General features: G+C 33.3%; 1 protein-coding gene across 1 annotated transcript; it reads right to left on the bottom strand.

The window, feature by feature from the left end:
- Positions 1-2,085: 2,085 nt before the first annotated feature.
- LOC129921082 (paired box pox-neuro protein) lies at positions 2,086-10,566 on the bottom strand. The gene is made up of 4 exons (XM_056002740.1): positions 10,400-10,566; positions 4,421-4,561; positions 4,173-4,252; positions 2,086-3,141 (listed from the first exon to the last, which is right to left on the bottom strand). Exons 1-4 carry the CDS (start codon positions 10,410-10,412, stop codon positions 2,230-2,232), a joined length of 1,146 nt encoding a protein of 381 aa, XP_055858715.1. The 5' UTR covers positions 10,413-10,566; the 3' UTR covers positions 2,086-2,229.
- Positions 10,567-12,090: the final 1,524 nt, after the last annotated feature.

The following is a 12,090-nucleotide window of genomic DNA, read 5'->3' as shown; positions in this document are numbered from 1 at the left end:
ACATATTTGAATTGATTTAAACTTTAATTTATTTACCCATTTTCGTTACACATACTTGTATATTTTTTTTTTTTGTTCTTTTTTTAAGAGTTTTTGCTTTCATTAAAAAAAAATCTATAACTTTTTTATATTTTTATTTTAAATATTTTCACGAAGGTTCTTTGTGATTTGTTTTAAATGCTCATGAAACTGTTTTGATACTAATTAATTATTTTGTATATGGTTTTGCTAATGTGGAATGTGCTATTTGGAATGTGTTGTTTTTTTTTGTGCTTTAAAGGTCCTTTATACAATTGTATCAATACTTTACTGCAATGTTACTTATTTACCCAAAAATCCGCCTTATAAAAATTTGAGATTGATTTAAAAAAAAAAGATGGTGAGTGGACATATAACCCTATAATTTTTGAAGCGAATTTACATTCTGTAATTCTGTAAGTGAAATTACAGCTGCGCTACAAACGTCTGTCTTAAAAGATCGAAAATAGTCAACTCCATAGTATTCTGACAAATCGACAAAAATTTAGAATTATTAAAAAAAGAAGACCATTTTCGACTGAACAAACAGAGCGTGCATTATTTTATCCAAAAAAATAGAAAAATTGTCCTGTCAACCGACCAACTAGATCGTATGATTTAAATATTTAAACTTTTGGCTACGTTTAATCATGTCAATAAAATGATGATATAATACAATTTGATAAGAAATTTAATAAATTAAAAGTACATTGAATTCCCAAAATGTGTATTGAATAAATTAATGTATGCTTAGTATGAATTTTTATAACCCAGTTACAAAGAACTTAATTGTTTTTTTTTTTAATAGACTCCGCAAGTGAAGCTTTACCATATTGTTTGTTTGCCACAATTAAGGAGCGTGACCAACCCTTCTAGTGTAAGATACTAGACCGCCGTATGAAAGTATTAGTATGGAGAACAATTGCGTTTTTCTCGAAAGGATTTGTAATGGATTTGTGCTGTATTTCTCTTGACCCTTCAATTTAAACCAATCGAGTTCTTTAACTTTTTCAAAATATTTTTTTCAACGTATTACAACAATTTTATCTTATATAAAATAAAACAGACGATTTTAAATGTGTTTTTATCCTATTCCAAGTTTGCTGCTCAGCTCTTTTGTTTATTTTGTAACATTGATTGAAAATAAATAATAATAGAACCAATTTGATACAATCTGTAAATGAAGATCTTCATAAGATTCCTTTTAGCATTTCGTTGGCCTCATAAGGAAACCTCGTAACTCCATCTTTTTCCAAAATGACTTTTGAATGCCATTTTTTTAGCAAATTGAAGCCAGAAAATTTGAAGTCATTCCGAAAACTCTAAATAGACTTAAATTCCAATTTTGCACAGCACTGAACTCCCAACTACTCTGTTGTTTCTCTACTCTTTTGTCTCTCCTGTAAAATTGGAGTTACGAGGTTTCCTTATGAGGCCGACGCCAACGATTTGTAGGTATGTAGATAAACTCGATTACCTTAAGAAATTGCAATTATAATTGTTTTTACCTTACATTTATCAAAAAAAAAAAAAACTCAAAAGATTCTAATAGATTCATTTGTATATGTTATGTACCTATTTTATTTTTGATATTTTATTTTATTGTAAATTCGAATTTCCTAAATTTCGTAGGGTTTCTAATAATATTAAACCTAAAATCTACTTACAAATCACCACCAACAAAAATCTTGGTCCTACTTTCAGTTTACCTAAAAAAACATATGATCTATATGTACCAAAAATTATTCTTTATTTTCATAAGCCTTCATCCTTCAGAAATTGTTTTCGACACATTCAATTAATTTCCAGTAGTCGTTTGTTCACAAAATAGTGTGTTTATTCCATATTTATTGACACTTTCAATCTTGCTACTTGCTGATCTAAAATATTTGTCTGCACTGGCTCATTCGCTATCCGCAGAACGTCAGTGATTGTAAATATTCGTTCTCACTTATTTTGAACCCTCAAAAAATACCAAAACAACCACTTATTTTTTTTTTATCTAATTTCCTTCATTTTTATTTCTTTGAGAACAGAAAAAATCATAATCTTAATTTAACCTACAAACTATTTTTTTCTTTATTAATTGCTCTATATACAAATTATATTTCTAATTTACATATATAAATAAATAATATTACTATAAATCTATATCATCTATCTCACTGGCATCGTTAGGGTGGTGAAAACAAAAGAAAAAATAGTCAACTCTTAGTTAACTACTTCAACATTCTCTTCAATCTTCACTCTCTCATCATCATCTTCCTCATCATCAACTACAGCTACAACAAATTCTTCATTTTTCACCTCAGCTTCCATCATTTTCAGCCTCTTTTCCGGTTTCTTCAAAAGTTCCTCTATCGAATATGGATTGCGTTTCCTCGAATTTAATTTAGTACTTCCATTTATCATCACAGGTGTGCTTATTGTAGATGTTGATGGTGATGATTTACCCGAATCACAATCACTTAGCGGATCACTTCCACCACCACTTCCAGTTGTCAAATCAATTGAACTCTCTGATTTTGTTACACCACCGCTACCATGGAAATAACCTGGAAACTGAGCATGGGCATAGGGAAAGAAACCAGCTTCATGCATTCGTTGGGTTGAGTAAAGTAATGATGGATTCCACAGCCAGTGTTTAGGGAATGATGAGATCTGTTGCTGCTGTTGGACATATGTCAAATCTTGCGCTGACAGTTGAGGTGAATTTCCACTGTTCGAATTCGAGACTGGAAGTGTTGCTGCAGGTTTAATTGGAAGTTCACTACGGCCACCAACTCGCCATGAAACTGGTGGATGGGTTAAAGAAGTCGTTGCCGCTGCAGCTGCTGCCACAACTGCACCTGGATCAGCGGTCACAGCACTACCATTCGCCGCATAAATGTGCTGCTTCAAGTAACTCTCATGCATTATGGCATTCTGCTCGTTCGAAGTCATTTCATCTGTCCAAAGTCCACCATTTCTCAAAATCCTATTCACCGAACTAACCGACGGAATTGAACTTGGATCACAGATTCTCTGCTGCAACAACTGATCTCGAATCTCCCATGCAAACATCCCTGGATTCTCCTGCTTAAATCGCAATATCTTTTTCACCACAGTTGGGGTCGCCACTTGCTGCAATGACAGACAAGAATAAAATGTCAAATTAAATACCGTGAAATGTCACAATTTTCATATTTGCTAAATATTCGCATGCACGCAATAATCCTTAAAAAAGTCAGGGGCATTATAAACACTGGCGACGAGTCATCGCATTTTTGTGTAGATAAACATTGTTCAGCGCAAACAGAAGCTAGCCACTTCACTTTTATTTGCACTTGACAGGTTAAACGTCAGAATAAAAAATAGATATATAAAGACTTAAATAGGGAGCCAGGTAAAATAAAACAATCAGAATCGGTGTTATCTTTGCTTTTTGTATGAAAAGACTGTATTTAGCTGGTTTTTAAGTGTTTACCCTTTTGACGGGGGCTACACATTATAACCACTATATACTCACTGTGACGTGTGACGAAGCAATTCATTAAAAATGCATAACAACCCCTCGGACTAAATAAAATGCCTCGTAAACACATATATGACCGAGTTTATCTCTCTCTTGTCTGTGCACCCTAATCAACACTTTTTTTTTTAAGGGTAATTTCATGTTTCACGTGAAGTGATTGATTATATCGGTGAAAAAAAAACACTCATGGTTTTTGTGCTATCTATAAACACATGCGATTGTCAGTTTGACAGATTCACCATACAAAATAGTGGTGTACCTGTGCTGTCCCGATGGAAAATCGAAAATATATAGATAAGATCAAGCCTGATAAAAAAGAGGGAAGAGAAGGTTTCTCATACGCACCATGTATTTATTGGTATAATGTTGTAATTAGGTGTTTTATGGCACAGATTACACAGTCACATCGTGTGAATGCACCCATCAGGTGACAGCTGCTGCTCCACACTATAAAAACTAGTTCATAGTGTGGTGAATTCAAAATAACAATGTTATAAATTGAATTTGGAGATTTTTGACGTTTTGTCGAACTGTGAACGCATTCCAAAGTTTGACAATTTATAGGGACTCATTTTGTTTGACATAATCTGGATGACAAATCTCAGGACATGGTTGATGATAAATGATGATGAAAACTCACCTTTGTTTTACTGCCACCAATCGATCCGGGTCTAATGGAACCAGTTTCATAGAATCGTGTCAAAATTTTCGATACACAACCTGAGAGAGAGGGAAGAGAATAAAAAAAACCACATAAATCCATAAATGTCAAACATATTAATTGAGACAGAATTTTTTTCTGTGTTATTAGATACAACACACAACTACTGGACAATAATGGTGAATTTAAAATTTAAATTTCAGTTTTATTGAAAAAGTCAAACTCACCGTGCGAAACAAGTAATTGCCGTGATATATCGCATGGTCGAACGCCCATTAAAGCTAATTCAACAATACGCCGACGAACACAGTCTGGCAGTGGGCGTCCGTTGACAAAAACGCCGCCCAATTGATTCACACCGGCTTGTCCTGAAAATTAGAATACAAAAATATACAAAATTGAATTTGATAGTCATTTAGGCCTAATTGATATGTTAATTTTGTGTATTTGATATTGGTTTGTAAAAGATGCATCAGCGGGAAGATACTTTGAGATAACGCCGCGAGATATCTAGGTGAGTATTCTTATACAAATTTGTGGTGAAGATGTTTTTGGTGGACTACCGACTTAGGGAAGCGACAAAAGGAAGTGATGAGTGCATTTTGTTGTAATTTCCATTGGGTTTATTAGAAAAAGGGAATATAAATTGGAGCTACAGTAGCTTAATTGGTGCTATTAGTATCTTTCGACAAGATGTGTGTTCAAGCAATTGTTATTAAGTGATGAATATTAATTTTAAGGCATATTGGTAGAGTGAGGGTATGTAGGTGGAAAAGAGACACACTTTTTGAGAGCATATCGCAATTTGGTTAGAAATGCATGTTAAGAACTTGAAAAATTCATGATAAGAACCTTTAAGCTTGTCAAATGCGTGAGAAATTTTTTTATTAACTTAACTTCATAGTTAGACTTTGAAATAGAGCAAAATGTACATAAATGTATTTGAAGCTGCATTCCTTTTAATATTATTTTTCTCTGTGGATAACAAAACCTTCTAAACAACATAGGGCTTATACGAGACTTAAAAATATTTTGCTTTCCACCGACGATGATTTGATAAAAACAAAATATTCAATGAACACTATTTTTTTACTCCTATTTCATTTTACCAACTACTGTAGTTTTATATTTAAATTGTAACGAAAAAATATTTGCTACAAAATTGTTTAGGAACTTACTGCTCAAACCATTTTTGGAGTCTTAATAATGCTGTATTGCCAATTTCTTAATTTTCTTCAGAGCCAGTTGACAAAGTTTGAAAGAAATTGTTAGGCGTGTTGCACTCTGCATAGTTCACACAATTTGGATAAAAATTATTCTATTGATGACAATAAAAAAAAATATTTTTTCATTGATTTCTAAGTTCTAAACCAAGAAATCAAAATGCTGAATCAATTTCGACAAAAAGAGTTCGTCTGAGGCCTATTGATTCGGACTAGATTTTTAGAGTTTAAGCAGAGACTTGGTAGGTTCAGATATGATTTACGAATTTTTGCGGAGAATTGCCATGTTTGCTGAAAATTATCTAGTTTAACTTTATATTTTAATGGATCCCTATTTGTAGGAATTCAACAATAACTAAGATTAAGGGAAGGGAATTAATCAGCTAGTTCCACATAGATGAATACGGGTGGTTGTTAAGACATTATTTGTTGATTTTTTAGTCAGAAATTCACTTCAAACTTCAAATATTCTATCTGGGATACCCGAAACTGGAATATCTTTTTGAACGAAGAGCTATCCAGATAGCTTGTCCAAGCAGCCACTAAAAAATATGTAAATATTGAGAAGAGGAAACTGTTTCTTTAGAGCAATTTACTTTTTTTTTATTGTTGAATAGTACTTGCACAATCGATTTGACTTTATTTCTTGCAATTTTTTTATTTTCGAGCTGAATAATCGCCCGAAAAGTAATCAAAATAAAAAAAGGCCAAATGTTTATCAGCTGATCACTCGGATACCTGAGGTATACCAGAAATTCTCGGATACCTTCAGATTATTTTTTGACAGGAAATAGTTCGTTCCCTTCAAGCAAGAAAACGGAGCTCAGAAAAGACAATCCGACGTAAAAACACCAAAAACGTGGTTGCACTCACACACTTGCAACTTTTTATGTATGAACACAAACCGAAGAAGAAATCGTGGTGAAAATACCAATACATATGCAATCGGCTTCGCGGTGATTATAATTTCCATACTAATTTGAGCCGCCGTGGGACACGTTTCGTAGTCCAGGTTGGACTCACGTCGGAGCCGATTCGGACCGAGGTCGGACTTGTTTGCTTGGAGGGTTTCCTTGCTAATTTTCAACATTGTTTACAACAACAAAAAGCTATCCGATAGCATTATGTTAGCTCTTTGAACGAGCCCAATTAGTGCCTTATGATTCTATGCGATGTCGTGGTGTTGAGTGTAGAAGGCTAAACAAAGAATATGATTTTTAAATTTAAAAAATAAAACGTTTACAAGTTTTTTTCAGCCAATTTTTTTTGTTAACTGAATTTCATAAAAAAAAACATCGTTGGAATTGGAAATAAATATTGTGTACCTACCTAAATATGTATATGAATTGGAAATAACATATTCTACTTCAAGTATTTGCGTACATATGTATATTAAGGTGGTCCTTATATTGCTTTTTGCCGAAACTCCATGGAGGATGAATATCAATTAGTTCTAAATAGCGATAAGCAAATTCTCTAATTTTTGCACATTTTTATTTCAACTGCCTAGTTTCCCTGTACAATCCGGAAAACCTCATATAAAATTAGAAAACGATCTAATAAAAATCAAAGGAATTGACGTTTTACATAAAAATTTCATATTGAATCCGGGAGAGGAAGGGAGTCATATTAAAAATCGAAAAAATATAGGGAACATTTTTCTCAGTATTTCCGACCGGATAGCGGCTATCCAACTGCATGTCCCAAATAAGGAGCACTTTAATATATATGTATGTATATGCCTTAAATCGATTTCATGGTAAAACTATTTTTATTTTTTAAATTTTTTAGTAAAATTTATTTTAAGATGGATTTGTTACCAAAGCTACATGTCTTAGGTAAATGTTGATTAAAAGTTCAGAAAAAAAAAAAAACTAAAAACGAGGATGGTTAAAACATTTCGCTTAAGAAGTGGTTGGAGAAGTCATGAAGGAAATTTTTGATACTAATATTGTTTAAACTCTCAAGCGCCCTTTTGTGACGATTTGGACATTCTGATCATATTCCACGAAAAAAAAAAATTACCGATGAAGCCGGAAATGTATATGTACCTATTTTGAAAAGGGAGAAAAAAATATTTTATGCATGGAAGATATTTATAACATTTTTTATCAATAGGTATAAAATAAGAGTGAATATTTATTTTAAACGAAAAATAAATATGTAGATGTTAGATTTCATTTGAAAGTTTGCCAACTGTAGAAATTTTTAAGGATCGGAAACCCGACCCGACGACATATTATATATCGTCGGCTTAGAGTGTAAGCCTGCAAACTCCCACTTGCTAACTCCACATAAAAATGTTTTCAAAAATTTATTTAAAATAAAAAAAGCTTTCAAATCTTATTCATTCTTTTACATTTAATAGTATGAAATCTAAGGAATAACTTTATGGTGTCTTGAATTTATTGAAACATTTAGAAACATTTTATTTTTTAACAATTTTGTCACGGGTGTAATAGTGGAGTTAGCAGGTTAACACTTTAAGCCGACGATATTTCGGTTGATAGTTAGGATATCACAAATTTTTTCACTATCAGACTTTTACTCGTATGTAAAACTAAAATATAGTACAAATTTATAAAACATCTCATAACCGGTATTTACTGAAAGTCGTGACCAAATAAATATGCTTTTTTGGTTGTTTCGGTTTTTGACTATGTATATTTTTCTGAAATAGCAACAAGGTTTTTCTACTCCTTTTAATATATAAGGTTTAACCTTTTTAAAAATGTGGAAACTCCAAAACGACACACAACATGGATTTTAAACTATCAAAAGCCATAAAATTACTTATCCTCCAATTTTCTCCGTCAAAACAGATTGTATTGGTCAATTGTATAACACTTTGAAACAGAAGAAACGCAAAACCTGGAAAAAAACGTATTTAACTATGGATGTGTTCAAATTAAATCGAACAATTAGCGTGAAAAGTTTAAAAATGGTTTGCTCAATTACCAATTTCCTAATCGAGTATCGATATCAACTTTCTGATCTCATATAAAAAATCTGATCGCATTATAGTAAAGCCCTTCACTTTCAAACTATCAACACAAAATATGCAAATGAGTTTGGGCTGAAAATTGAATTCTCGCATAAACTTCCGTTCAATATGCAATTCAAGCCAGCAGTGATTTACTACCAGACAGATTGGTCGAAAACTACTTAAAAAAAAAAGGGACCAAATAAAACAAAAATAAAAATCTTCTTCTCATCATGATCAGAGGAGGAGCAATTTCCCAACAACAACAACAAAACTCTCCTCTATCTGTCTGCTGCTCCAAAGGAGTCATTAATTCAGCAATTTCCATCTTTGTAATGGAATCTCAATCCCAAATCAAAACCACACAAATACCACCTCAAACCATCAGAAAAACCAAAATAAAAACAAATAAAAAAAGAAAAGACGAAACGAAAAATGAAAGAAAAACTTTAAAATATCCTCTCGAAGAAGAGAAGAAAAACACTGATGGTGACGACTGGAATGTAACTATCTTACACCATCGCCAGAATATCTCGCGCGAGATCTCCAAGCCAAAGAAGAGATTTCCATCACCTCCTTCGCCGCCGCCCGCCTCTGTGTGGAACACCGATGCTACTGAAGCATATCTCAAAACAGAATATTTCTACACGGTCGCGCTCGAAATATTAATGACCGAACCGATCTTCTTTTCGTTCAGACATTCAAGATGAAAATAATACAAAAAATAAAAACACAACAAATAAACAGGAATCACTGCGTGCAACCAGAGGCAACCATACGTCCATCCATCGATCTTGTCGTCATGATGCCTCCGCACATTCATGATCCCCATCCATCCGCATGCATCGATCTCGATGGTAAAATCGATGTTTTTGTGTTCCGGAAATATGTCGATCGTTCTGTCGGTTTGTCGGTTGCAACTTGGTAGTTACCAAAAAAAAAAACGCTCAAGAATCGCAAGACAGTAGACTGAACGAAACGAAATGGTGTTAAGTGTTTTTGGCACCTTTTTTGCCCACTAATTGCGAGATTTCGTAAATTTTTATTGCCACATATTTAGGACCTCTAAAAGTCTGTCTGTTTCAATGCATCTGCATTTTTTTTTGTTGAGGCTTTCAAAACGTTCAATTTTTATTACCCAATAGTACTCTGGCCAGACGACCAACGAATACGGTCAATAAAAATAATAACCGTGAAAGGTTGCATTCAGGGCATCGCTTTTGGGGTAATTTTCATTTTTGTTAAATTTTAAAAGGGGGATAATTGTTGCCCCCAAAAAGAGTGCGCAGAGTGACTAGGCACTGTGAATGTGCGAAATACAGACTTGAACGTTTTAAAAAACGTGCAATTAAAAGGGTTGTTTCGCGCGGCTCGAATTAAAGGAAAAACACAGACTCAAGGTGTCAGAAGTGGGATGACTTAACATCCATTCCATCGCACCTTAGCTTCGTGAAGGAATCATTAAAATATTGTATCGAAGGGGAGTTGTAAAGCGCACGATTATTTTTAGTGGCTTCTTTCTCTTCGGCAGGTTTTTTTAATGCCTTCACGATAAAGTCGTTAAAATCGTTAAAAACCGATCGACTTCGATACGGAAATGATGAAAGTCGTCGACTACTCTTTAAGACCCTCGATGGCCATTATATGAGGTAATGAGTTTTTGGATTTCCTAGAAAAGACCCTGAAGATAACAACAGCCTCCAAAGAGACTTTGTGGTTCCAGTTGGAGCCGAGAAATTCTCTCTGTGATAAGGAATCTTTCATTTTCTAAAAGGTGTTGACGAAAATAATGATAATGATTCTAATGATGGACCGAAAACCTGAACTAATGATACTCGTGCGCGCGACTCGGTGGCTAATGCATAGTGTAAACAAACCAACAAAAAAAGTTGTTACAAAAAAAACAAATAAAATAACAATTAAAATGGAATTTTAACCTTTTTTTTTGTTTTGTTTTTAGTTTGTGTTAAATTTAAGGACCGAAACATTCAAAAACTCACCTGTATGTGGCATGGTTTTTAGGGCGGCTACGGCAGCGAGGTGACCTATGTTGATGCGCTCTCACTCGACAAAAAAAAACACTCCCTTTCTGATTGTTGGTTGATATAGCTTCTGATGGTTGATGATGGCTTGACTTACGAGTTTTAAAAGAGTAATCTTTCCACTTCAATCAAAACAGAGACGACGACTTGTAATAAAATTGTTTGTTGTTGGTGGATTTTTTTATGCGAGAGCGCTCCTCCGATTTATTGTTATTGACTATTTAAGGCAACCTGTTAGATGGTTTAGGTATAGGTACATAAATTATATTTTTGGGAGGCTATAGATGATAATGATGATGCGTAAGCGATTTCTCCGAATTTGAAAATCACTCTGAAATAAAAAAAATACAAATAAAATAAAAGTCTAATTTTAGTGAAGAACGAGTTTAAGTTATGTATTTGTAACAGAAACATAAAATCAGTAAAACAAAAAAATAAACTGAAAGGAATTGAATTTGTAATGGTTTTTTTTTGGATTAATGGGCTTTACAGATAGATAACCATGAAAAAAGAGAAAGAACCCTAAAATAACATGCCTTGTAAAATGGCACGTTTTCAAATCAAAATTGAAGAGGCAGATAATTCCGAACATTTATGACATTGGTAGAGATCTTGCATATTATATAGGAATGAGCGAATATTTGTGCATTTTAAATGATTTTCGTGTGAAAGAAGGGTGTAAGAATTTCAGAAATAGCCTTCATCAGCAATATTGATTTAGTTAAGGCAAATTTTTTACCAATCTATCAGCAGAAGCAGAATCACACATCGACTGGGTGAAAACATCAATGTCAAGTATACTGTTGTCAACTAGGTGGATGAAAACAGTGAAACACATTACCTACTCGTTATTACCTAAGCTAAGTCAACATTCATTTTCAAGAGCACCCATCCATCGTCGCTGGAATTCTTTCTCGCAAGTCGAACTTTGTATTCTTTTCATCGAAAATTTTAACAGCAAACCGAATATATGTAAAATCTTTGCCACTACAGACAGCGACTATAATGAAATAGATCAAAAGAATTCACCAGAGGGAACTTTATACTAAAAACAGCAATTATTAAACTATCTGAAGCGAAACTGTCCTCACCTCTAGAAGAGACCCAAAATAACCCAGAAAGCTCTTGGTAGATTTCAGCTCAACAATTTCATCATTCTAATTCATTGCAAATTTTATTACAAGTATTAAAAAAACAAAAAAAAAAAAAAGGAAAATAAAGCTAAGATACTCCATAAAAAACCTCAAACCAAATCCGTCTTCGTTTCCTGGTTTTATTTTTTGTCAATGTCAAAACTTTAGTGCAACAAACCCAAACAATCCTGAAAATGTGCAATTTACCAACAGTTATCAAGCCAGTGATAGTGTAGACAACCTCAAACCATTCAAGAAGAAATAAAATAAATTCTTCAAAAACCTAATTTCTTTGTGAAGTTACCGAAATTCTATTGGCAAATATTCTAAACAACTGTAATTCGAACTGCTACTTTCTCAATAAATGAAAAAAAGTTGTGGCCATTCTGAAAAATTACCATGTCTGTGTTACAGGTGCACCTTTAGTACTTTTACTATAATACTGCCGTGCTAAGCAAAAAGGGTGCATATCCATTTTGAAGTTTTGAGTTAAATGCACTCAATTTCAAGTGTGAT

The sequence above is a fragment of the Episyrphus balteatus genome, chromosome 1 (genome assembly GCF_945859705.1).
Source record: "Episyrphus balteatus chromosome 1, idEpiBalt1.1, whole genome shotgun sequence".
Taxonomy (NCBI): Eukaryota; Metazoa; Arthropoda; class Insecta; order Diptera; family Syrphidae; genus Episyrphus; species Episyrphus balteatus.
This window is presented reverse-complemented; position numbering and strand designations above follow the sequence as displayed.